Genomic DNA, 27,405 nt, shown 5'->3' on the forward strand with positions numbered 1-27,405 from the left:
ATAGAGTCATGGTCAGGTAGAAGGGACGAGGTCCTACAGACACAGGATATAGAATAGAGTCATGGTCAGGTAGAAGGGATGAGGTCCTACAGACACAGGATATAGAATAGAGCCATGGTCAGGTAGAAAGGATGAGGTCCTACAAACACAGAATATAGAGTCATGGTCAGGTAGAAGGGATGAGGTCCGTGCAGACACAGGATATAGAATAGAATCATGGTCAGGTAGAAGGGATGAGGTCCGTACAGACACAGGATATAGAATAGAGTCATGGTCAGGTAGAAGGGATGAGGTCCTGCAGACACAGGATATAGAATAGAGTCATGGTCAGGTAGAAAGGATGAGGTCCTACAGACACAGGATATAGAATAGAGTCATGGTCAGGTAGAAGGGATGAGGTCCTACAGACACAGGATATAGAATAGAGTCATAGTCAGGTAGAAGGGATGAGGTCATATAGAATAGAGCCATGGTCAGGTAGAAGGGATGAGGTCCGTACAGACACAGGATATAGAATAGAGTCATGGTCAGGTAGAAGGGATGAGGTCATATAGAATAGAGCCATGGTCAGGTAGAAGGGATGAGGTCCTACAGACACAGGATATAGAATAGAGTCATGGTCAGGTAGAAGGGATGAGGTCCTACAGACACAGGATATAGAATAGAGTCATGGTCAGGTAGAAGGGATGAGGTCCTACAGACACAGGATATAGAATAGAGTCATAGTCAGGTAGAAGGGATGAGGTCATATAGAATAGAGCCATGGTCAGGTAGAAGGGATGAGGTCCGTACAGACACAGGATATAGAATAGAGTCATGGTCAGGTAGAAGGGATGAGGTCCTACAGACACAGGATATAGAATAGAGTCATAGTCAGGTAGAAGGGATGAGGTCATATAGAATAGAGCCATGGTCAGGTAGAAGGGATGCGGTCCTACAGACACAGGATATAGAATAGAGTCATGGTCAGGTAGAATGGATGAGGTCCTACAGACACAGGATATAGAATAGAATCATGGTCAGGTAGAAGGGATGAGGTCCTACAGACACAGGATATAGAATAGAGTCATGGTCAGGTAGAAAGGATGAGGTCCTACAGACACAGGATATAGAATAGAGTCATGGTCAGGTAGAAGGGATGAGGTCCTACAGACACAGGATATAGAATAGAGTCATAGTCAGGTAGAATGGATGAGGTCCTACAGACACAGGATATAGAATAGAGTCATAGTCAGGTAGAAGGGATGAGGTCATATAGAATAGAGCCATGGTCAGGTAGAAGGGATGAGGTCCGTACAGACACAGGATATAGAATAAAGTCATGGTCAGGTAGAAGGGATGAGGTCCTACAGACACAGGATATAGAATAGAGTCATAGTCAGGTAGAAGGGATGAGGTCATATAGAATAGAGCCATGGTCAGGTAGAAGGGATGCGGTCCTACAGACACAGAATATAGAATAGAGTCATGGTCAGGTAGAATGGATGAGGTCCTACAGACACAGGATATAGAATAGAGTCATGGTCAGGTAGAAGGGATGAGGTCCTACAGACACAGGATATAGAATAGAGTCATAGTCAGGTAGAAGGGATGAGGTCATATAGAATAGAGCCATGGTCAGGTAGAAGGGATGAGGTCCTACAGACACAGGATATAGAATAGAGTCATGGTCAGGTAGAAGGGACGAGGTCCTACAGACACAGGATATAGAATAGAGTCATGGTCAGGTAGAAGGGATGAGGTCCTACAGACACAGGATATAGAATAGAGTCATAGTCAGGTAGAAGGGATGAGGTCATATAGAATAGAGCCATGGTCAGGTAGAAAGGATGAGGTCCGTACAGACACAGGATATAGAATAGAGTCATGGTCAGGTAGAAGGGATGAGGTCCTACAGACACAGGATATAGAATAGAGTCATAGTCAGGTAGAAGGGATGAGATCATATAGAATAGAGCCATGGTCAGGTAGAAGGGATGCGGTCCTACAGACACAGGATATAGAATAGAGTCATGGTCAGGTAGAATGGATGAGGTCCTACAGACACAGGATATAGAATAGAATCATGGTCAGGTAGAAGGGATGAGGTCCTACAGACACAGGATATAGAATAGAGTCATGGTCAGGTAGAAAGGATGAGGTCCTACAGACACAGGATATAGAATAGAGTCATGGTCAGGTAGAAGGGATGAGGTCCTACAGACACAGGATATAGAATAGAGTCATAGTCAGGTAGAAGGGATGAGGTCATATAGAATAGAGCCATGGTCAGGTAGAAGGGATGAGGTCCTACAGACACAGGATATAGAATAGAGTCATGGTCAGGTAGAATGGATGAGGTCCTACAGACACAGGATATAGAATAGAGTCATGGTCAGGTAGAAGGGATGAGGTCCTACAGACACAGGATATAGAATAGAGTCATAGTCAGGTAGAAGGGATGAGGTCATATAGAATAGAGACATGGTCAGGTAGAAGGGATGAGGTCCGTACAGACACAGGATATAGAATAGAGTCATGGTCAGGTAGAAGGGATGAGGTCCTACAGACACAGGATATAGAATAGAGTCATAGTCAGGTAGAAGGGATGAAGTCCTACAGATACAGGATATAGAATAGAGTCATGGTCAGGTAGAAGGGATGAAGTCCTACAGACACAGGATATAGAATAGAGTCATGGTCAGGTAGAAGGGATGAGGTCCGTACAGACACAGGATATAGAATAGAGTCATGGTCAGGTAGAAAGGATGAGGTCCTACAGACACAGGTTATAGAATAGAGCCATGGTAAGGTAGAAGGGATGAAGTCCTACAGATACAGGATATAGAATAGAGCCATGGTCAGGTAGAAGGGATGAGGTCCTACAGACACATGATATAGAATAGAGTCATGGTCAGGTAGAAGGGATGAAGTCCTACAGACACAGGATATAGAATAGAGTCATGGTCAGGTAGAAAGGATGAGGTCCTACAGACACAGGATATAGAATAGAGTCATGGTCAGGTAGAAGGGATGAGGTCCTACAGACACAGGATATAGAATAGAGCCATGGTCAGGTAGAAAGGATGAGGTCCTACAAACACAGGATATAGAGTCATGGTCAGGTAGAAGGGATGAGGTCCGTACAGACACAGGATATAGAATAGAGTCATGGTCAGGTAGAAGGGACGAGGTCCTACAGACACAGGATATAGAATAGAGTCATGGTCAGGTAGAAGGGACGAGGTCCTACAGACACAGGATATAGAATAGAGTCATGGTCAGGTAGAAGGGATGAGGTCCTACAGACACAGGATATAGAATAGAGTCATGGTCAGGTAGAAGGGATGAGGTCCTACAGACACAGGATATAGAATAGAGTCATAGTCAGGTAGAAGGGATGAGGTCATATAGAATAGAGCCATGGTCAGGTAGAAGGGATGCGGTCCTACAGACACAGGATATAGAATAGAGTCATGGTCAGGTAGAATGGATGAGGTCCTACAGACACAGGATATAGAATAGAATCATGGTCAGGTAGAAGGGATGAGGTCCTACAGACACAGGATATAGAATAGAGTCATGGTCAGGTAGAAAGGATGAGGTCCTACAGACACAGGATATAGAATAGAGTCATGGTCAGGTAGAAGGGATGAGGTCCTACAGACACAGGATATAGAATAGAGTCATAGTCAGGTAGAATGGATGAGGTCCTACAGACACAGGATATAGAATAGAGTCATAGTCAGGTAGAAGGGATGAGGTCATATAGAATAGAGCCATGGTCAGGTAGAAGGGATGAGGTCCGTACAGACACAGGATATAGAATAGAGTCATGGTCAGGTAGAAGGGATGAGGTCATATAGAATAGAGCCATGGTCAGGTAGAAGGGATGCGGTCCTACAGACACAGAATATAGAATAGAGTCATGGTCAGGTAGAATGGATGAGGTCCTACAGACACAGGATATAGAATAGAGTCATGGTCAGGTAGAAGGGATGAGGTCCTACAGACACAGGATATAGAATAGAGTCATAGTCAGGTAGAAGGGATGAGGTCATATAGAATAGAGCCATGGTCAGGTAGAAGGGATGAGGTCCTACAGACACAGGATATAGAATAGAGTCATGGTCAGGTAGAAGGGACGAGGTCCTACAGACACAGGATATAGAATAGAGTCATGGTCAGGTAGAAGGGACGAGGTCCTACAGACACAGGATATAGAATAGAGTCATGGTCAGGTAGAAGGGATGAGGTCCTACAGACACAGGATATAGAATAGAGCCATGGTCAGGTAGAAAGGATGAGGTCCTACAAACACAGAATATAGAGTCATGGTCAGGTAGAAGGGATGAGGTCCGTGCAGACACAGGATATAGAATAGAGTCATGGTCAGGTAGAAGGGATGAGGTCCGTACAGACACAGGATATAGAATAGAGTCATGGTCAGGTAGAAGGGATGAGGTCCTGCAGACACAGGATATAGAATAGAGTCATGGTCAGGTAGAAAGGATGAGGTCCTACAGACACAGGATATAGAATAGAGTCATGGTCAGGTAGAAGGGATGAGGTCCTACAGACACAGGATATAGAATAGAGTCATAGTCAGGTAAAAGGGATGAGGTCATATAGAATAGAGCCATGGTCAGGTAGAAGGGATGAGGTCCTACAGACACAGGATATAGAATAGAGTCATGGTCAGGTAGAATGGATGAGGTCCTACAGACACAGGATATAGAATAGAGTCATGGTCAGGTAGAAGGGATGAGGTCCTACAGACACAGGATATAGAATAGAGTCATAGTCAGGTAGAAGGGATGAGGTCATATAGAATAGAGCCATGGTCAGGTAGAAGGGATGAGGTCCGTACAGACACAGGATATAGAATAGAGTCATGGTCAGGTAGAATGGATGAGGTCCTACAGACACAGGATATAGAATAGAGTCATGGTCAGGTAGAAGGGATGAGGTCCTACAGACACAGGATATAGAATAGAGTCATAGTCAGGTAGAAGGGATGAGGTCATATAGAATAGAGCCATGGTCAGGTAGAAGGGATGAGGTCCGTACAGACACAGGATATAGAATAGAGTCATGGTCAGGTAGAAGGGATGAGGTCCTACAGACACAGGATATAGAATAGAGTCATAGTCAGGTAGAAGGGATGAGGTCATATAGAATAGAGCCATGGTCAGGTAGAAGGGATGCGGTCCTACAGACACAGGATATAGAATAGAGTCATGGTCAGGTAGAAGGGATGAGGTCATATAGAATAGAGCCATGGTCAGGTAGAAGGGATGAGGTCCTACAGACACAGGATATAGAATAGAGTCATGGTCAGGTAGAAGGGATGAGGTCCTACAGACACAGGATATAGAATAGAGTCATGGTCAGGTAGAAGGGATGAGGTCCTACAGACACAGGATATAGAATAGAGTCATAGTCAGGTAGAAGGGATGAGGTCATATAGAATAGAGCCATGGTCAGGTAGAAGGGATGAGGTCCGTACAGACACAGGATATAGAATAGAGTCATGGTCAGGTAGAAGGGATGAGGTCCTACAGACACAGGATATAGAATAGAGTCATAGTCAGGTAGAAGGGATGAGGTCATATAGAATAGAGCCATGGTCAGGTAGAAGGGATGCGGTCCTACAGACACAGGATATAGAATAGAGTCATGGTCAGGTAGAATGGATGAGGTCCTACAGACACAGGATATAGAATAGAATCATGGTCAGGTAGAAGGGATGAGGTCCTACAGACACAGGATATAGAATAGAGTCATGGTCAGGTAGAAAGGATGAGGTCCTACAGACACAGGATATAGAATAGAGTCATGGTCAGGTAGAAGGGATGAGGTCCTACAGACACAGGATATAGAATAGAGTCATAGTCAGGTAGAAGGGATGAGGTCATATAGAATAGAGCCATGGTCAGGTAGAAGGGATGAGGTCCTACAGACACAGGATATAGAATAGAGTCATGGTCAGGTAGAATGGATGAGGTCCTACAGACACAGGATATAGAATAGAGTCATGGTCAGGTAGAAGGGATGAGGTCCTACAGACACAGGATATAGAATAGAGTCATAGTCAGGTAGAAGGGATGAGGTCATATAGAATAGAGACATGGTCAGGTAGAAGGGATGAGGTCCGTACAGACACAGGATATAGAATAGAGTCATGGTCAGGTAGAAGGGATGAGGTCCTACAGACACAGGATATAGAATAGAGTCATAGTCAGGTAGAAGGGATGAGGTCATATAGAATAGAGCCATGGTCAGGTAGAAGGGATGCGGTCCTACAGACACAGGATATAGAATAGAGTCATGGTCAGGTAGAATGGATGAGGTCCTACAGACACAGGATATAGAATAGAGTCATGGTCAGGTAGAAGGGATGAGGTCCTACAGACACAGGATATAGAATAGAGTCATAGTCAGGTAGAAGGGATGAGGTCATATAGAATAGAGCCATGGTCAGGTAGAATGGATGAGGTCCTACAGACACAGGATATAGAATAGAGTCATGGTCAGGTAGAATGGATGAGGTCCTACAGACACAGGATATAGAATAGAGTCATGGTCAGGTAGAAGGGATGAGGTCCTACAGACACAGGATATAGAATAGAGTCATGGTCAGGTAGAAGGGATGAGGTCCTACAGACACAGGATATAGAATAGAGTCATGGTCAGGTAGAAGGGATGAGGCCCTACAGACACAGGATATAGAATAGAGTCATGGTCAGGTAGAAGGGATGAGGTCATATAGAATAGAGCCATGGTCAGGTAGAAGGAATGAGGTCCTACAGACACAGGATATAGAATAGAGTCATGGTCAGGTAGAAGGGATGAAGTCCTACAGACACAGGATATAGAATAGAGTCATGGTCAGGTAGAAGGGATGAGGTCCGTACAGACACAGGATATAGAATAGAGTCATGGTCAGGTAGAAAGGATGAGGTCCTACAGACACAGGATATAGAATAGAGCCATGGTAAGGTAGAAGGGATGAAGTCCTACAGACACAGGATATAGAATAGAGCCATGGTCAGGAAGAAGGGATGAGGTCCTACAGACACATGATATAGAATAGAGTCATGGTCAGGTAGAAGGGATGAGGTCATATAGAATAGAGCCATGGTCAGGTAGAAGGGATGAGGTCCTACAGACACAGGATATAGAGTCATGGTCAGGTAGAAGTGATGAAGTCCTACAGACACAGGATATAGAATAGAGTCATGGTCAGGTAGAAGGGATGAGGTCCGTACAGACACAGGATATAGAATAGAGTCATGGTCAGGTAGAAAGGATGAGGTCCTACAGACACAGGATATAGAATAGAGCCATGGTAAGGTAGAAGGGATGAAGTCCTACAGACACAGGATATAGAATAGAGCCATGGTCAGGAAGAAGGGATGAGGTCCTACAGACACATGATATAGAATAGAGTCATGGTCAGGTAGAAGGGATGAGGTCCTACAGACACAGGATATAGAATAGAGTCATGGTCAGGTAGAAGGGATGAGGTCCTACAGACACAAGATATAGAATAGAGCCAAGGTCAGGTAGAAAGGATGAGGTCCTACAAACACAGGATATAGAGTCATGGTCAGGTAGAAGGGATGAGGTCCGTACAGACACAGGATATAGAATAGAGTCATGGTCAGGTAGAAGGGACGAGGTCCTACAGACACAGGATATAGAATAGAGTCATGGTCAGGTAGAAGGGACGAGGTCCTACAGACACAGGATATAGAATAGAGTCATGGTCAGGTAGAAGGGATGAGGTCCTACAGACACAGGATATAGAATAGAGCCATGGTCAGGTAGAAAGGATGAGGTCCTACAAACACAGAATATAGAGTCATGGTCAGGTAGAAGGGATGAGGTCCGTGCAGACACAGGATATAGAATAGAATCATGGTCAGGTAGAAGGGATGAGGTCCGTACAGACACAGGATATAGAATAGAGTCATGGTCAGGTAGAAGGGATGAGGTCCTGCAGACACAGGATATAGAATAGAGTCATGGTCAGGTAGAAAGGATGAGGTCCTACAGACACAGGATATAGAATAGAGTCATGGTCAGGTAGAAGGGATGAGGTCCTACAGACACAGGATATAGAATAGAGTCATAGTCAGGTAGAAGGGATGAGGTCATATAGAATAGAGCCATGGTCAGGTAGAAGGGATGAGGTCCGTACAGACACAGGATATAGAATAGAGTCATGGTCAGGTAGAAGGGATGAGGTCATATAGAATAGAGCCATGGTCAGGTAGAAGGGATGAGGTCCTACAGACACAGGATATAGAATAGAGTCATGGTCAGGTAGAAGGGATGAGGTCCTACAGACACAGGATATAGAATAGAGTCATGGTCAGGTAGAAGGGATGAGGTCCTACAGACACAGGATATAGAATAGAGTCATAGTCAGGTAGAAGGGATGAGGTCATATAGAATAGAGCCATGGTCAGGTAGAAGGGATGAGGTCCGTACAGACACAGGATATAGAATAGAGTCATGGTCAGGTAGAAGGGATGAGGTCCTACAGACACAGGATATAGAATAGAGTCATAGTCAGGTAGAAGGGATGAGGTCATATAGAATAGAGCCATGGTCAGGTAGAAGGGATGCGGTCCTACAGACACAGGATATAGAATAGAGTCATGGTCAGGTAGAATGGATGAGGTCCTACAGACACAGGATATAGAATAGAATCATGGTCAGGTAGAAGGGATGAGGTCCTACAGACACAGGATATAGAATAGAGTCATGGTCAGGTAGAAAGGATGAGGTCCTACAGACACAGGATATAGAATAGAGTCATGGTCAGGTAGAAGGGATGAGGTCCTACAGACACAGGATATAGAATAGAGTCATAGTCAGGTAGAATGGATGAGGTCCTACAGACACAGGATATAGAATAGAGTCATAGTCAGGTAGAAGGGATGAGGTCATATAGAATAGAGCCATGGTCAGGTAGAAGGGATGAGGTCCGTACAGACACAGGATATAGAATAAAGTCATGGTCAGGTAGAAGGGATGAGGTCCTACAGACACAGGATATAGAATAGAGTCATAGTCAGGTAGAAGGGATGAGGTCATATAGAATAGAGCCATGGTCAGGTAGAAGGGATGCGGTCCTACAGACACAGAATATAGAATAGAGTCATGGTCAGGTAGAATGGATGAGGTCCTACAGACACAGGATATAGAATAGAGTCATGGTCAGGTAGAAGGGATGAGGTCCTACAGACACAGGATATAGAATAGAGTCATAGTCAGGTAGAAGGGATGAGGTCATATAGAATAGAGCCATGGTCAGGTAGAAGGGATGAGGTCCTACAGACACAGGATATAGAATAGAGTCATGGTCAGGTAGAAGGGACGAGGTCCTACAGACACAGGATATAGAATAGAGTCATGGTCAGGTAGAAGGGATGAGGTCCTACAGACACAGGATATAGAATAGAGTCATAGTCAGGTAGAAGGGATGAGGTCATATAGAATAGAGCCATGGTCAGGTAGAAAGGATGAGGTCCGTACAGACACAGGATATAGAATAGAGTCATGGTCAGGTAGAAGGGATGAGGTCCTACAGACACAGGATATAGAATAGAGTCATAGTCAGGTAGAAGGGATGAGATCATATAGAATAGAGCCATGGTCAGGTAGAAGGGATGCGGTCCTACAGACACAGGATATAGAATAGAGTCATGGTCAGGTAGAATGGATGAGGTCCTACAGACACAGGATATAGAATAGAATCATGGTCAGGTAGAAGGGATGAGGTCCTACAGACACAGGATATAGAATAGAGTCATGGTCAGGTAGAAAGGATGAGGTCCTACAGACACAGGATATAGAATAGAGTCATGGTCAGGTAGAAGGGATGAGGTCCTACAGACACAGGATATAGAATAGAGTCATAGTCAGGTAGAAGGGATGAGGTCATATAGAATAGAGCCATGGTCAGGTAGAAGGGATGAGGTCCTACAGACACAGGATATAGAATAGAGTCATGGTCAGGTAGAATGGATGAGGTCCTACAGACACAGGATATAGAATAGAGTCATGGTCAGGTAGAAGGGATGAGGTCCTACAGACACAGGATATAGAATAGAGTCATAGTCAGGTAGAAGGGATGAGGTCATATAGAATAGAGACATGGTCAGGTAGAAGGGATGAGGTCCGTACAGACACAGGATATAGAATAGAGTCATGGTCAGGTAGAAGGGATGAGGTCCTACAGACACAGGATATAGAATAGAGTCATAGTCAGGTAGAAGGGATGAGGTCATATAGAATAGAGCCATGGTCAGGTAGAAGGGATGCGGTCCTACAGACACAGGATATAGAATAGAGTCATGGTCAGGTAGAATGGATGAGGTCCTACAGACACAGGATATAGAATAGAGTCATGGTCAGGTAGAAGGGATGAGGTCCTACAGACACAGGATATAGAATAGAGTCATAGTCAGGTAGAAGGGATGAGGTCATATAGAATAGAGCCATGGTCAGGTAGAAGGGATGAGGTCCTACAGACACAGGATATAGAATAGAGTCATGGTCAGGTAGAAGGGATGAAGTCCTACAGACACAGGATATAGAATAGAGTCATGGTCAGGTAGAAGGGATGAGGTCCGTACAGACACAGGATATAGAATAGAGTCATGGTCAGGTAGAAAGGATGAGGTCCTACAGACACAGGTTATAGAATAGAGCCATGGTAAGGTAGAAGGGATGAAGTCCTACAGATACAGGATATAGAATAGAGCCATGGTCAGGTAGAAGGGATGAGGTCCTACAGACACATGATATAGAATAGAGTCATGGTCAGGTAGAAGGGATGAAGTCCTACAGACACAGGATATAGAATAGAGTCATGGTCAGGTAGAAAGGATGAGGTCCTACAGACACAGGATATAGAATAGAGTCATGGTCAGGTAGAAGGGATGAGGTCCTACAGACACAGGATATAGAATAGAGCCATGGTCAGGTAGAAAGGATGAGGTCCTACAAACACAGGATATAGAGTCATGGTCAGGTAGAAGGGATGAGGTCCGTACAGACACAGGATATAGAATAGAGTCATGGTCAGGTAGAAGGGACGAGGTCCTACAGACACAGGATATAGAATAGAGTCATGGTCAGGTAGAAGGGACGAGGTCCTACAGACACAGGATATAGAATAGAGTCATGGTCAGGTAGAAGGGATGAGGTCCTACAGACACAGGATATAGAATAGAGTCATGGTCAGGTAGAAGGGATGAGGTCCTACAGACACAGGATATAGAATAGAGTCATAGTCAGGTAGAAGGGATGAGGTCATATAGAATAGAGCCATGGTCAGGTAGAAGGGATGCGGTCCTACAGACACAGGATATAGAATAGAGTCATGGTCAGGTAGAATGGATGAGGTCCTACAGACACAGGATATAGAGTCATGGTCAGGTAGAAGGGATGAGGTCCGTACAGACACAGGATATAGAATAGAGTCATGGTCAGGTAGAAGGGACGAGGTCCTACAGACACAGGATATAGAATAGAGTCATGGTCAGGTAGAAGGGACGAGGTCCTACAGACACAGGATATAGAATAGAGTCATGGTCAGGTAGAAGGGATGAGGTCCTACAGACACAGGATATAGAATAGAGTCATGGTCAGGTAGAAGGGATGAGGTCCTACAGACACAGGATATAGAATAGAGTCATAGTCAGGTAGAAGGGATGAGGTCATATAGAATAGAGCCATGGTCAGGTAGAAGGGATGCGGTCCTACAGACACAGGATATAGAATAGAGTCATGGTCAGGTAGAATGGATGAGGTCCTACAGACACAGGATATAGAATAGAATCATGGTCAGGTAGAAGGGATGAGGTCCTACAGACACAGGATATAGAATAGAGTCATGGTCAGGTAGAAAGGATGAGGTCCTACAGACACAGGATATAGAATAGAGTCATGGTCAGGTAGAAGGGATGAGGTCCTACAGACACAGGATATAGAATAGAGTCATAGTCAGGTAGAATGGATGAGGTCCTACAGACACAGGATATAGAATAGAGTCATAGTCAGGTAGAAGGGATGAGGTCATATAGAATAGAGCCATGGTCAGGTAGAAGGGATGAGGTCCGTACAGACACAGGATATAGAATAGAGTCATGGTCAGGTAGAAGGGATGAGGTCATATAGAATAGAGCCATGGTCAGGTAGAAGGGATGCGGTCCTACAGACACAGAATATAGAATAGAGTCATGGTCAGGTAGAATGGATGAGGTCCTACAGACACAGGATATAGAATAGAGTCATGGTCAGGTAGAAGGGATGAGGTCCTACAGACACAGGATATAGAATAGAGTCATAGTCAGGTAGAAGGGATGAGGTCATATAGAATAGAGCCATGGTCAGGTAGAAGGGATGAGGTCCTACAGACACAGGATATAGAATAGAGTCATGGTCAGGTAGAAGGGACGAGGTCCTACAGACACAGGATATAGAATAGAGTCATGGTCAGGTAGAAGGGACGAGGTCCTACAGACACAGGATATAGAATAGAGTCATGGTCAGGTAGAAGGGATGAGGTCCTACAGACACAGGATATAGAATAGAGCCATGGTCAGGTAGAAAGGATGAGGTCCTACAAACACAGAATATAGAGTCATGGTCAGGTAGAAGGGATGAGGTCCGTGCAGACACAGGATATAGAATAGAGTCATGGTCAGGTAGAAGGGATGAGGTCCGTACAGACACAGGATATAGAATAGAGTCATGGTCAGGTAGAAGGGATGAGGTCCTGCAGACACAGGATATAGAATAGAGTCATGGTCAGGTAGAAAGGATGAGGTCCTACAGACACAGGATATAGAATAGAGTCATGGTCAGGTAGAAGGGATGAGGTCCTACAGACACAGGATATAGAATAGAGTCATAGTCAGGTAAAAGGGATGAGGTCATATAGAATAGAGCCATGGTCAGGTAGAAGGGATGAGGTCCTACAGACACAGGATATAGAATAGAGTCATGGTCAGGTAGAATGGATGAGGTCCTACAGACACAGGATATAGAATAGAGTCATGGTCAGGTAGAAGGGATGAGGTCCTACAGACACAGGATATAGAATAGAGTCATAGTCAGGTAGAAGGGATGAGGTCATATAGAATAGAGCCATGGTCAGGTAGAAGGGATGAGGTCCGTACAGACACAGGATATAGAATAGAGTCATGGTCAGGTAGAATGGATGAGGTCCTACAGACACAGGATATAGAATAGAGTCATGGTCAGGTAGAAGGGATGAGGTCCTACAGACACAGGATATAGAATAGAGTCATAGTCAGGTAGAAGGGATGAGGTCATATAGAATAGAGCCATGGTCAGGTAGAAGGGATGAGGTCCGTACAGACACAGGATATAGAATAGAGTCATGGTCAGGTAGAAGGGATGAGGTCCTACAGACACAGGATATAGAATAGAGTCATAGTCAGGTAGAAGGGATGAGGTCATATAGAATAGAGCCATGGTCAGGTAGAAGGGATGCGGTCCTACAGACACAGGATATAGAATAGAGTCATGGTCAGGTAGAAGGGATGAGGTCATATAGAATAGAGCCATGGTCAGGTAGAAGGGATGAGGTCCTACAGACACAGGATATAGAATAGAGTCATGGTCAGGTAGAAGGGATGCGGTCCTACAGACACAGGATATAGAATAGAGTCATGGTCAGGTAGAATGGATGAGGTCCTACAGACACAGGATATAGAATAGAATCATGGTCAGGTAGAAGGGATGAGGTCCTACAGACACAGGATATAGAATAGAGTCATGGTCAGGTAGAAAGGATGAGGTCCTACAGACACAGGATATAGAATAGAGTCATGGTCAGGTAGAAGGGATGAGGTCCTACAGACACAGGATATAGAATAGAGTCATAGTCAGGTAGAAGGGATGAGGTCATATAGAATAGAGCCATGGTCAGGTAGAAGGGATGAGGTCCTACAGACACAGGATATAGAATAGAGTCATGGTCAGGTAGAATGGATGAGGTCCTACAGACACAGGATATAGAATAGAGTCATGGTCAGGTAGAAGGGATGAGGTCCTACAGACACAGGATATAGAATAGAGTCATAGTCAGGTAGAAGGGATGAGGTCATATAGAATAGAGACATGGTCAGGTAGAAGGGATGAGGTCCGTACAGACACAGGATATAGAATAGAGTCATGGTCAGGTAGAAGGGATGAGGTCCTACAGACACAGGATATAGAATAGAGTCATAGTCAGGTAGAAGGGATGAGGTCATATAGAATAGAGCCATGGTCAGGTAGAAGGGATGCGGTCCTACAGACACAGGATATAGAATAGAGTCATGGTCAGGTAGAATGGATGAGGTCCTACAGACACAGGATATAGAATAGAGTCATGGTCAGGTAGAAGGGATGAGGTCCTACAGACACAGGATATAGAATAGAGTCATAGTCAGGTAGAAGGGATGAGGTCATATAGAATAGAGCCATGGTCAGGTAGAAGGGATGAGGTCCTACAGACACAGGATATAGAATAGAGTCATGGTCAGGTAGAAGGGATGAAGTCCTACAGACACAGGATATAGAATAGAGTCATGGTCAGGTAGAAGGGATGAGGTCCGTACAGACACAGGATATAGAATAGAGTCATGGTCAGGTAGAAAGGATGAGGTCCTACAGACACAGGTTATAGAATAGAGCCATGGTAAGGTAGAAGGGATGAAGTCCTACAGATACAGGATATAGAATAGAGCCATGGTCAGGTAGAAGGGATGAGGTCCTACAGACACATGATATAGAATAGAGTCATGGTCAGGTAGAAGGGATGAAGTCCTACAGACACAGGATATAGAATAGAGTCATGGTCAGGTAGAAAGGATGAGGTCCTACAGACACAGGATATAGAATAGAGTCATGGTCAGGTAGAAGGGATGAGGTCCTACAGACACAGGATATAGAATAGAGCCATGGTCAGGTAGAAAGGATGAGGTCCTACAAACACAGGATATAGAGTCATGGTCAGGTAGAAGGGATGAGGTCCGTACAGACACAGGATATAGAATAGAGTCATGGTCAGGTAGAAGGGACGAGGTCCTACAGACACAGGATATAGAATAGAGTCATGGTCAGGTAGAAGGGACGAGGTCCTACAGACACAGGATATAGAATAGAGTCATGGTCAGGTAGAAGGGATGAGGTCCTACAGACACAGGATATAGAATAGAGCCATGGTCAGGTAGAAAGGATGAGGTCCTACAAACACAGGATATAGAGTCATGGTCAGGTAGAAGGGATGAGGTCCGTACAGACACAGGATATAGAATAGAGTCATGGTCAGGTAGAAGGGATGAGGTCCGTACAGACACAGGATATAGAATAGAGTCATGGTCAGGTAGAAGGGATGAGGTCCTACAGACACAGGATATAGAATAGAGTCATGGTCAGGTAGAAGGGATGAAGTCCTACAGACACAGGATATAGAATAGAGTAATAGTCAGGTAGAAGGGATGAGGTCATATAGAATAGAGCCATGGTCAGGTAGAAGGGATGAGGTCCTACAGACACAGGATATAGAATAGAGTCATGGTCAGGTAGAATAGATGAGGTCCTACAGACACAGGATATAGAATAGAGTCATGGTCAGGTAGAATGGATGAGGTCCTACAGACACAGGATATAGAATAGAGTCATGGTCAGGTAGAAGGGATGAGGTCCTACAGACACAGGATATAGAATAGAGTCATAGTCAGGTAGAAGGGATGAGGTCATATAGAATAGAGCCATGGTCAGGTAGAAGGGATGAGGTCCTACAGACACAGGATATAGAATAGAGTCATGGTCAGGTAGAAGGGATGAGGTCCTACAGACACAGGATATAGAATAGAGTCATAGTCAGGTAGAAGGGATGAGGTCATATAGAATAGAGCCATGGTCAGGTAGAAGGGATGAGGTCCTACAGACACAGGATATAGAATAGAGTCATGGTCAGGTAGAAGGGATGAAGTCCTACAGACACAGGATATAGAATAGAGTCATGGTCAGGTAGAAGGGATGAGGTCCGTACAGACACAGGATATAGAATAGAGCCATGGTCAGGTAGAAGGGATGAAGTCCTACAGACACAGGATATAGAATAGAGTCATGGTCAGGTAGAAAGGATGAGGTCCTACAGACACAGGATATAGAATAGAGTAATAGTCAGGTAGAAGGGATGAGGTCATATAGAATAGAGCCATGGTCAGGTAGAAGGGATGAGGTCCTACAGACACAGGATATAGAATAGAGTCATGGTCAGGTAGAATAGATGAGGTCCTACAGACACAGGATATAGAATAGAGTCATGGTCAGGTAGAATGGATGAGGTCCTACAGACACAGGATATAGAATAGAGTCATGGTCAGGTAGAAGGGATGAGGTCCTACAGACACAGGATATAGAATAGAGTCATAGTCAGGTAGAAGGGATGAGGTCATATAGAATAGAGCCATGGTCAGGTAGAAGGGATGAGGTCCTACAGACACAGGATATAGAATAGAGTCATGGTCAGGTAGAAGGGATGAGGTCCTACAGACACAGGATATAGAATAGAGTCATAGTCAGGTAGAAGGGATGAGGTCATATAGAATAGAGCCATGGTCAGGTAGAAGGGATGAGGTCCTACAGACACAGGATATAGAATAGAGTCATGGTCAGGTAGAAGGGATGAAGTCCTACAGACACAGGATATAGAATAGAGTCATGGTCAGGTAGAAGGGATGAGGTCCGTACAGACACAGGATATAGAATAGAGCCATGGTCAGGTAGAAGGGATGAAGTCCTACAGACACAGGATATAGAATAGAGTCATGGTCAGGTAGAAAGGATGAGGTCCTACAGACACAGGATATAGAATAGAGTCATGGTCAGGTAGAAAGGATGAGGTCCTACAGACACAGGATATAGAATAGAGCCATGGTAAGGTAGAAGGGATGAAGTCCTACAGACACAGGATATAGAATAGAGCCATGGTCAGGTAGAAGGGATGAGGTCCTACAGACACAGGATATAGAATAGAGTCATGGTCAGGTAGAAGGGATGAAGTCCTACAGACACAGGATATAGAATAGAGTCATGGTCAGGTAGAAAGGATGAGGTCCTACAGACACAGGATATTGAATAGAGTCATGGTCAGGTAGAAGGGATGAGGTCCTACAGACACATGATATAGAATAGAGTCATGGTCAGGTAGAAGGGATGAAGTCCTACAGACACAGGATATAGAAGAGAGTCATAGTCAGGTAGAAGGGATGAGGTCATATAGAATAGAGCTATGGTCAGGTAGAAGGGATGAGGTCCTACAGACACAGGATATAGAATAGAGTCATGGTCAGGTAGAAGGGATGAAGTCCTACAGACACAGGATATAGAATAGAGTCATGGTCAGGTAGAAGGGACAAGGTCCTACAGACACAGGATATAGAATAGAGTCATGGTCAGGTAGAAGGGATGAAGTCCTACAGACACAGGATATAGAATAGAGTCATGGTCAGGTAGAAAGGATGAGGTCCTACAGACACAGGATATAGAATAGAGTCATGGTCAGGTAGAAGGGATGAGGTCCGAACAGACACAGGATATAGAATAGAGCCATGGTCAGGTAGAAGGGATGAAGTCCTACAGACACAGGATATAGAATTGAGTCATGGTCAGGTAGAAGGGATGAAGTCCTACAGACACAGGATATAGAATAGAGTCATGGTCAGGTAGAAGGGATGAGGTCCTACAGACACAGGATATAGAATAGAGTCATGGTCAGGTAGAAGGGATGAGGTCCTACAGACACAGGATATAGAATAGAGTCATGGTCAGGTAGAAGGGATGAGGTCCTACAGACACAGGATATAGAATAGAGTCATGGTCAGGTAGAAGGGATGAAGTCCTACAGACACAGGATATAGAATAGAGTCATAGTCAGGTAGAAGGGATGAGGTCCTACAGACACAGGATATAGAATAGAGTCATGGTCAGGTAGAAGGGATGAGGTCCTACAGACACAGGATATAGAATAGAGTCATAGTCAGGTAGAAGGGATGAGGTCCTACAGACACAGGATATAGAATAGAGTCATGGTCAGGTAGAAGGGATGAAGTCCTACAGACACAGGATATAGAATAGAGTCATGGTCAGGTAGAAGGGATGAGGTCCGTACAGACACAGGATATAGAATAGAATACAGGGATTTTTTTTTTAATGACGGTATTTTATGTGTTTTAATAATAAAAGTTGTAAATGTTCTTTATGAGTAGTATTGTGACCCTGGGGAGACAACACATACGTTCTAAGTTGTAAATGTTCTTTATGAGTAGTATTGTGACCCTGGGGAGACAACACATACGTTCTAAGTTGTAAATGTTCTTTATGAGTAGTATTGTGTCCCTGGGGAGACAACACATACGTTCTAAGTTGTAAATGTTCTTTATGAGTAGTATTGTGACCCTGGGGAGACAACACATACGTTCTAAGTGATTTCAATGGGTCTTTCTCCATTCTGATTGGTTTATACTGTTCAATTCAACTTCAACCCCCCAAAAAAGTCATACATTTCTGCATTTGAGATCATTTCCACGATATGCACAAGTAATCTGGGCCTTATTTTAAACCAAATGTTGCAATTTGACTTGCGATTTAGAGCAAAACATTTGGTTAACTGTTGGAATCATGGAAATAGAATGTCTATTCTAATTATATAGTTAGAATATAATAGTGGGCACTTTGAATACAGTGTTTGACAACGAATGAAAATACCAGGGAGGAGTTATTGTGACAGGGTAGGAACTAAAAGTGTTGATTGGTGTTTCCTAGGGGACCCTATAATTAATGTTTTTATTTATTTAACTAGACAAGTCAGTTAAGAACAAATTCTTATTTTTCAATGACGGCCTAGGAACAGTGGGTTAACTGCCTTGTTCAGGGGCAGAACGACAGATTTTTTACCTTGTCAGCTCGGGGATTCGATCTTGCAACCTTTCAGTTACTAGTCCAACGCTCTAACCACTAGGCTACCTGCCCCCCCCCCGTCAAGATTGCATGCTTTCTCTTAGCTACTTCATGTAGCTAACATATTTTTGATTTAGAAGATACTGTTGCACAAACAACATGCTGATTTAGGCCTCCACCTATTAGCATTAGCGGCTAACAAGATTTAGGAACAACTTGGTAAGAAAAGACAAACTAGCCGTTTGCAGATGTAAGAAACACAAGCTAATAGTGTAATTATAGAACGCTAGTAGATTTATATTAAGAAGCAAAGTGACAACTGCATCGTTGTCATCAACAGTGTTGCATATGCTGCATTGACCATGCAGACAGTACGCAAGTGTCTCGTGGTCGAGGAAAAACAAGATGCCCTCCTTGAGTGACAGGAGCCAGGGCTTGGTCTGTGTGGAAAGCGGCATGGAGAGAGATGACTCAAGGAGCGAAGTAAACTACAAAAATGTACATTACACACGGCGTATCACATTTAACAAACCAAACATTCAAATACCGTTTATAGAAGGTAAAGTAAAAACCCAAACCGGTCCCTGCATCAATACCGGAATATCACAAAAAAACTGTATACAGCCCAGCGCTACAGCTACTGTCATTCCACTGAACTGCTAAATGCCAAACCCAGTTGACACCACTGGCCCTCTGGAGGTTCTCACACCCCGAAGGCCCTCTGTAGGTTCTCACACCCCGAAGGCCCTCTGGAGGTTCTCACACCCCGAAGGACCTCTGGAGGTTCTCACACCCCGAAGGACCTCTGGAGGTTCTCACACCCCGAAGGACCTCTGGAGGTTCTCACACCCCGAAGGACCTCTGGAGGTTCTCACACCCTGAAGGCCCTCTGGAGGTTCTCACACCCCGAAGGACCTCTGGAGGTTCTCACACCCCGAAGGCCCTCTGGAGGTTCTCACACCCCGAAGGCCCTCTGGAGGTTCTCACACCCCGAAGGACCTCTGGAGGTTCTCACACCCCGAAGGACCTCTGGAGGTTCTCACACCCCGAAGGACCTCTGGAGGTTCTCACACCCCGAAGGACCTCTGGAGGTTCTCACACCCCGAAGGCCCTCTGTAGGTTCTCACACCCTGAAGGCCCTCTGTAGGTTCTCACACCCTGAAGGCCCTCTGGAGGTTCTCACACCCTGAAGGCCCTCTGGAGGTTCTCACACACTGAAGGCCCTCTGGAGGTTCTCACACCCTGAAGGCCCTCTGGAGGTTCTCACACCCTGAAGGCCCTCTGTAGGTTCTCACACCCCGAAGGTCCACCACTGTGTAAACATGTCTAAAATAGATATAAAGGCTGTTTAGACACTGTATTAATGTTTCCAGAAAGGAGTGTATATATTTGGCCTGGAGAAGAGGTTTTATGTGCTGATTGAATGGAAGCCGATAATGAGCTTTTGGTCTCTGGTCTCAGTAAGATATTACCAGTCCTCACTGTCAGAGAGTCTAGACCAGTACATATGTATCAGACACCAAGACATGACAGAGTCTAGAACCAGTACAAATGTATCAGACACCAAGACATGACCGAGTCTAGACCAGTAGATATGTATCAGACACCAAGACATGACCGAGTCTAGAACCAGTACATATGTATCAGACACCAAGACATGACCGAGTCTAGAACCAGTACAAATGTATCAGACACCAAGACATGACCGAGACGGTCAATATGTGGTCTGGAGACAGGACTGGAGTACTACAACACTACATGTCAGTGTTAGAGACTGAGACGGTCAATATGTGGTCTGGAGACAGGACTGGAGTACTACAACACTACATGTCAGTGTTAGAGATGGGCAATATGTGGTCTGGAGACAGGACTGGAGTACTACAACACTACATGTCAGTGTTAGAGACTGAGACGGTCAATATGTGGTCTGGAGACAGGACTGGAGTACTACAACACTACATGTCAGTGTTAGAGACTGAGACGGTCAATATGTGGTCTGGAGACAGGACTGGAGTACTACAACACTACATATCAGTGTTAGAGACTGAGATGGTCAATATGTGGTCTGGAGACAGGACTGGAGTACTACAACACTACATGTCAGTGTTAGAGATGGGCAATATGTGGTCTGGAGACAGGACTGGAGTCATTACCGTGGGTGGTACGTCTCTAGCCCACATGGTGAGAGTGTTCCAGTGGATGTCGTGAAGGAAGGAGGAGCGGTGTTCTCCCAGCCCATAGATGTACTGACTGGACAGACTGCTGGACAGCTGGAGGAACTGGTCACAGTAGAACAGAGGTGCTACCGTGGTGTTGAGGCTGGGGGGGGGGGGGGGGGGGGGGGGGGGCAGAGAGACACGCACAACATGAAGACAGACACACACACACACACACACACAACATGAAGACAGACACACACACAACATGAAGACAGACACACAAGCACAGACATTATGTTAAGTCAAAAGAAACTATCCCAATTCCCAGATTACTCCAACCAGACTACAGAGAGACTACAGAGAGAGAGGGGGAGAGTAGAGACTACAGAGAGAGAGAGAGAGAGAGAGTAGAGACTACAGAGAGACTACAGAGAGAGAGAGGGAGTAGAGACTACAGAGAGAGAGAGAGAGTAGAGACTACAGAGAGAGAGAGGGAGGGAGTAGAGACTACAGAGAGAGAGAGGGAGGGAGTAGAGACTACAGAGAGAGAGAGGGAGAGTAGAGACTACAGAGAGAGAGAGGGAGGGAGTAGAGACTACAGAGAGAGAGAGGGAGGGAGTAGAGACTACAGAGAGAGAGAGGGAGAGTAGAGACTACAGAGAGAGAGAGAGAGGGAGGGAGTAGAGACTACAGAGAGAGAGAGGGAGGGAGTAGAGACTACAGAGAGAGAGAGGGAGGGAGTAGAGACTACAGAGAGAGAGAGGGAGAGTAGAGACTACAGAGAGAGGGAGGGAGGGAGTAGAGACTACAGAGAGAGGGAGGGAGGGAGTAGAGACTACAGAGAGAGAGAGGGAGGGAGTAGAGACTACATAGAGAGGGAGGGAGGGAGTAGAGACTACATAGAGAGGGAGGGAGGGAGTAGAGACTACAGAGAGAGAGAGGGAGGGAGTAGAGACTACAGAGAGAGAGAGAGGGAGGGAGTAGAGACTACAGAGAGAGAGAGAGGGAGGGAGTAGAGACTACAGAGAGAGGGAGGGAGGGAGTAGAGACTACAGAGAGAGAGAGGGAGAGTAGAGACTACAGAGAGAGAGAGGGAGAGTAGAGACTACAGAGAGAGAGAGGGAGAGTAGAGACTACAGAGAGAGAGAGGGAGAGTAGAGACTACAGAGAGAGAGAGAGGGAGGGAGTAGAGACTACAGAGAGAGAGAGAGGGAGGGAGTAGAGACTACAGAGAGAGAGAGAGGGAGGGAGTAGAGACTACAGAGAGAGAGAGAGGGAGGGAGTAGAGACTACAGAGAGAGAGAGAGGGAGGGAGTAGAGACTACAGAGAGAGAGAGAGGGAGGGAGTAGAGACTACAGAGAGAGAGAGGGAGGGAGTAGAGACTACAGAGAGAGAGAGGGAGGGAGTAGAGACTACAGAGAGAGAGAGGGAGGGTAGAGACTACAGAGAGAGAGAGGGAGAGTAGAGACTACAGAGAGAGAGAGGGAGAGTAGAGACTACAGAGAGAGAGAGAGGGAGAGTAGAGACTACAGAGAGAGAGAGAGGGAGGGTAGAGACTACAGAGAGAGAGAGAGGGAGGGAGTAGAGACTACAGAGAGAGAGAGAGGGAGGGAGTAGAGACTACAGAGAGAGAGAGGGAGAGTAGAGACTACAGAGAGAGAGAGAGAGGGAGGGAGTAGAGACTACAGAGAGAGAGAGGGAGGGAGTAGAGACTACAGAGAGAGAGAGGGAGGGAGTAGAGACTACAGAGAGAGAGAGGGAGAGTAGAGACTACAGAGAGAGGGAGGGAGGGAGTAGAGACTACAGAGAGAGGGAGGGAGGGAGTAGAGACTACAGAGAGAGAGAGGGAGGGAGTAGAGACTACATAGAGAGGGAGGGAGGGAGTAGAGACTACAGAGAGAGGGAGGGAGGGAGTAGAGACTACAGAGAGAGAGAGGGAGGGAGTAGAGACTACAGAGAGAGAGAGAGGGAGGGAGTAGAGACTACAGAGAGAGAGAGAGGGAGGGAGTAGAGACTACAGAGAGAGAGGGAGAGTAGAGACTACAGAGAGAGAGAGGGAGAGTAGAGACTACAGAGAGAGAGAGGGAGGGAGTAGAGACTACAGAGAGAGAGAGAGGGAGGGAGTAGAGACTACAGAGAGAGAGAGGGAGGGAGTAGAGACTACAGAGAGAGAGAGAGGGAGGGAGTAGAGACTACAGAGAGAGAGAGAGGGAGGGAGTAGAGACTACAGAGAGAGAGAGAGGGAGGGAGTAGAGACTACAGAGAGAGAGAGAGGGAGGGAGTAGAGACTACAGAGAGAGAGAGAGGGAGGGAGTAGAGACTACAGAGAGAGAGAGGGAGGGAGTAGAGACTACAGAGAGAGAGAGGGAGGGAGTAGAGACTACAGAGAGAGAGAGGGAGGGAGTAGAGACTACAGAGAGAGAGAGGGAGGGTAGAGACTACAGAGAGAGAGAGGGAGAGTAGAGACTACAGAGAGAGAGAGGGAGAGTAGAGACTACAGAGAGAGAGAGGGAGAGTAGAGACTACAGAGAGAGAGAGAGGGAGAGTAGAGACTACAGAGAGAGAGAGAGGGAGAGTAGAGACTACAGAGAGAGAGAGAGGGAGGGAGTAGAGACTACAGAGAGAGAGAGAGGGAGGGAGTAGAGACTACAGAGAGAGAGAGGGAGGGAGTAGAGACTACAGAGAGAGAGAGGGAGAGTAGAGACTACAGAGAGAGAGAGGGAGAGTAGAGACTACAGAGAGAGGGAGGGAGGGAGTAGAGACTACAGAGAGAGGGAGGGAGGGAGTAGAGACTACAGAGAGAGAGAGGGAGGGAGTAGAGACTACAGAGAGAGAGAGGGAGGGAGTAGAGACTACAGAGAGAGGGAGGGAGGGAGTAGAGACTACAGAGAGAGAGAGGGAGGGAGTAGAGACTACAGAGAGAGAGAGAGGGAGGGAGTAGAGACTACAGAGAGAGAGAGAGGGAGGGAGTAGAGACTACAGAGAGAGAGAGAGGGAGGGAGTAGAGACTACAGAGAGAGAGAGGGAGGAGTAGAGACTACAGAGAGAGAGAGGGAGAGTAGAGACTACAGAGAGAGAGAGGGAGAGTAGAGACTACAGAGAGAGAGAGGGAGAGTAGAGACTACAGAGAGAGAGAGAGGGAGAGTAGAGACTACAGAGAGAGAGAGAGGGAGAGTAGAGACTACAGAGAGAGAGAGAGGGAGGGAGTAGAGACTACAGAGAGAGAGAGAGGGAGGGAGTAGAGACTACAGAGAGAGAGAGGGAGGGAGTAGAGACTACAGAGAGAGAGAGGGAGAGTAGAGACTACAGAGAGAGAGAGGGAGAGTAGAGACTACAGAGAGAGGGAGGGAGGGAGTAGAGACTACAGAGAGAGGGAGGGAGGGAGTAGAGACTACAGAGAGAGAGAGGGAGGGAGTAGAGACTACAGAGAGAGAGGAGGGAGGGAGTAGAGACTACAGAGAGAGGGAGGGAGGGAGTAGAGACTACAGAGAGAGAGAGGGAGGGAGTAGAGACTACAGAGAGAGAGAGAGGGAGGGAGTAGAGACTACAGAGAGAGAGAGAGGGAGGGAGTAGAGACTACAGAGAGAGAGAGAGGGAGGGAGTAGAGACTACAGAGAGAGAGAGAGGGAGGGAGTAGAGACTACAGAGAGAGAGAGAGGGAGGGAGTAGAGACTACAGAGAGAGAGAGAGGGAGGGAGTAGAGACTACAGAGAGAGAGAGAGGGAGGGAGTAGAGACTACAGAGAGAGAGAGGGAGGGAGTAGAGACTACAGAGAGAGAGAGGGAGGGAGAGTAGAGACTACAGAGAGAGAGAGGGAGAGTAGAGACTACAGAGAGAGAGAGGGAGGGAGTAGAGACTACAGAGAGAGAGAGGGAGGGAGTAGAGACTACAGAGAGAGAGAGGGAGGGAGTAGAGACTACAGAGAGAGAGAGGGAGGGAGTAGAGACTACAGAGAGAGAGAGGGAGGGAGTAGAGACTACAGAGAGAGAGAGGGAGGGAGTAGAGACTACAGAGAGAGAGAGGGAGGGAGTAGAGACTACAGAGAGAGAGAGGGAGAGTAGAGACTACAGAGAGAGAGAGGGAGAGTAGAGACTACAGAGAGAGAGAGGGAGACTAGAGACTACAGAGAGAGAGAGGGAGACTAGAGACTACAGAGAGAGAGAGGGAGACTAGAGACTACAGAGAGAGAGAGGGAGAGTAGAGACTACAGAGAGAGAGAGGGAGAGTAGAGACTACAGAGAGAGAGAGAGGAGAGTAGAGACTACAGAGAGAGAGAGAGGGAGAGTAGAGACTACAGAGAGAGAGAGAGGGAGGAGTAGAGACTACAGAGAGAGAGAGAGAGGGAGGGAGTAGAGACTACAGAGAGAGAGAGAGAGAGGGAGGGAGTAGAGACTACAGAGAGAGAGAGAGAGGGAGGGAGTAGAGACTACAGAGAGAGAGAGAGGGAGGGAGTAGAGACTACAGAGAGAGAGAGGGAGGGAGTAGAGACTACAGAGAGAGAGAGAGGGAGGGAGTAGAGACTACAGAGAGAGAGAGGGAGAGTAGAGACTACAGAGAGAGGGAGAGTAGAGACTACAGAGAGAGGGAGACTAGAGACTACAGAGAGAGAGAGGGAGACTAGAGACTACAGAGAGAGAGAGGGAGACTAGAGACTACAGAGAGAGAGAGGGAGACTAGAGACTACAGAGAGAGAGAGGGAGAGTAGAGACTACAGAGAGAGAGAGGGAGAGTAGAGACTACAGAGAGAGAGAGGGAGGGAGTAGAGACTACAGAGAGAGAGAGAGAGGGAGGGAGTAGAGACTACAGAGAGAGAGAGAGAGAGGGAGGGAGTAGAGACTACAGAGAGAGGGAGGGTAGAGACTACAGAGAGAGGGAGGGTAGAGACTACAGAGAGAGGGAGGGAGTAGAGACTACAGAGAGAGAGAGGGAGAGTAGAGACTACAGAGAGAGAGAGGGAGAGTAGAGACTACAGAGAGAGAGAGGGAGGGAGTAGAGACTACAGAGAGAGAGAGGGAGGGAGTAGAGACTACAGAGAGAGAGAGGGAGGGAGTAGAGACTACAGAGAGAGAGAGGGAGAGTAGAGACTACAGAGAGAGAGGGAGAGTAGAGACTACAGAGAGAGAGAGGGAGACTAGAGACTACAGAGAGAGAGAGGGAGACTAGAGACTACAGAGAGAGAGAGGGAGACTAGAGACTACAGAGAGAGAGAGGGAGAGTAGAGACTACAGAGAGAGAGAGGGAGAGTAGAGACTACAGAGAGAGAGAGAGGGAGAGTAGAGACTACAGAGAGAGAGAGAGGGAGAGTAGAGACTACAGAGAGAGAGAGAGGGAGAGTAGAGACTACAGAGAGAGAGAGAGGGAGGGTAGAGACTACAGAGAGAGAGAGAGAGAGGGAGGGAGTAGAGACTACAGAGAGAGAGAGAGAGAGAGGGAGGGAGTAGAGACTACAGAGAGAGAGAGAGAGGGAGGGAGTAGAGACTACAGAGAGAGAGAGAGGGAGGGAGTAGAGACTACAGAGAGAGAGAGGGAGAGTAGAGACTACAGAGAGAGGGAGAGTAGAGACTACAGAGAGAGGGAGACTAGAGACTACAGAGAGAGAGAGGGAGACTAGAGACTACAGAGAGAGAGAGGGAGACTAGAGACTACAGAGAGAGAGAGGGAGACTAGAGACTACAGAGAGAGAGAGGGAGAGTAGAGACTACAGAGAGAGAGAGGGAGAGTAGAGACTACAGAGAGAGAGAGGGAGGGAGTAGAGACTACAGAGAGAGAGAGAGGGAGGGAGTAGAGACTACAGAGAGAGAGAGAGAGAGGGAGGGAGTAGAGACTACAGAGAGAGGGAGGGTAGAGACTACAGAGAGAGGGAGGGAGTAGAGACTACAGAGAGAGAGAGGGAGAGTAGAGACTACAGAGAGAGAGAGGGAGAGTAGAGACTACAGAGAGAGAGAGGGAGAGTAGAGACTACAGAGAGAGAGAGGGAGAGTAGAGACTACAGAGAGAGAGAGGGAGAGTAGAGACTACAGAGAGAGAGAGGGAGAGTAGAGACTACAGAGAGAGAGAGGGAGAGTAGAGACTACAGAGAGAGAGAGGGAGAGTAGAGACTACAGAGAGAGAGAGGGAGAGTAGAGACTACAGAGAGAGAGAGGGAGAGTAGAGACTACAGAGAGAGAGGGGGAGAGTAGAGACTACAGAGAGAGAGGGAGGGAGTAGAGACTACAGAGAGAGAGAGGGAGGGAGTAGAGACTACAGAGAGAGGGAGGGAGGGAG

The 27,405-nt window shown here is 46.4% G+C and overlaps 1 protein-coding gene across 2 annotated transcripts in view; it reads right to left on the reverse strand.

Moving 5' to 3' along the window:
* LOC106564132 (lysosomal alpha-glucosidase) overlaps positions 1-27,405 on the reverse strand; it is an 84,342-nt gene that overhangs the window by 39,836 nt on the left and 17,101 nt on the right. For both annotated transcript variants that reach the window (XR_014379587.1, XM_082958561.1), the window contains exon 5: positions 21,135-21,300. Coding sequence is in view for 1 of the 2 variants with exons in the window: in XM_082958561.1 (XP_082814687.1) it covers positions 21,135-21,300 (166 nt within the window). In the remaining variant the exon portion in view is untranslated. The remainder of the gene's footprint in view (positions 1-21,134; positions 21,301-27,405) is intronic.

This window comes from Salmo salar, chromosome 12, assembly GCF_965601325.2.
Source record: "Salmo salar chromosome 12, fSalSal1, whole genome shotgun sequence".
NCBI classification, from domain to species: domain Eukaryota; kingdom Metazoa; phylum Chordata; class Actinopteri; order Salmoniformes; family Salmonidae; genus Salmo; species Salmo salar.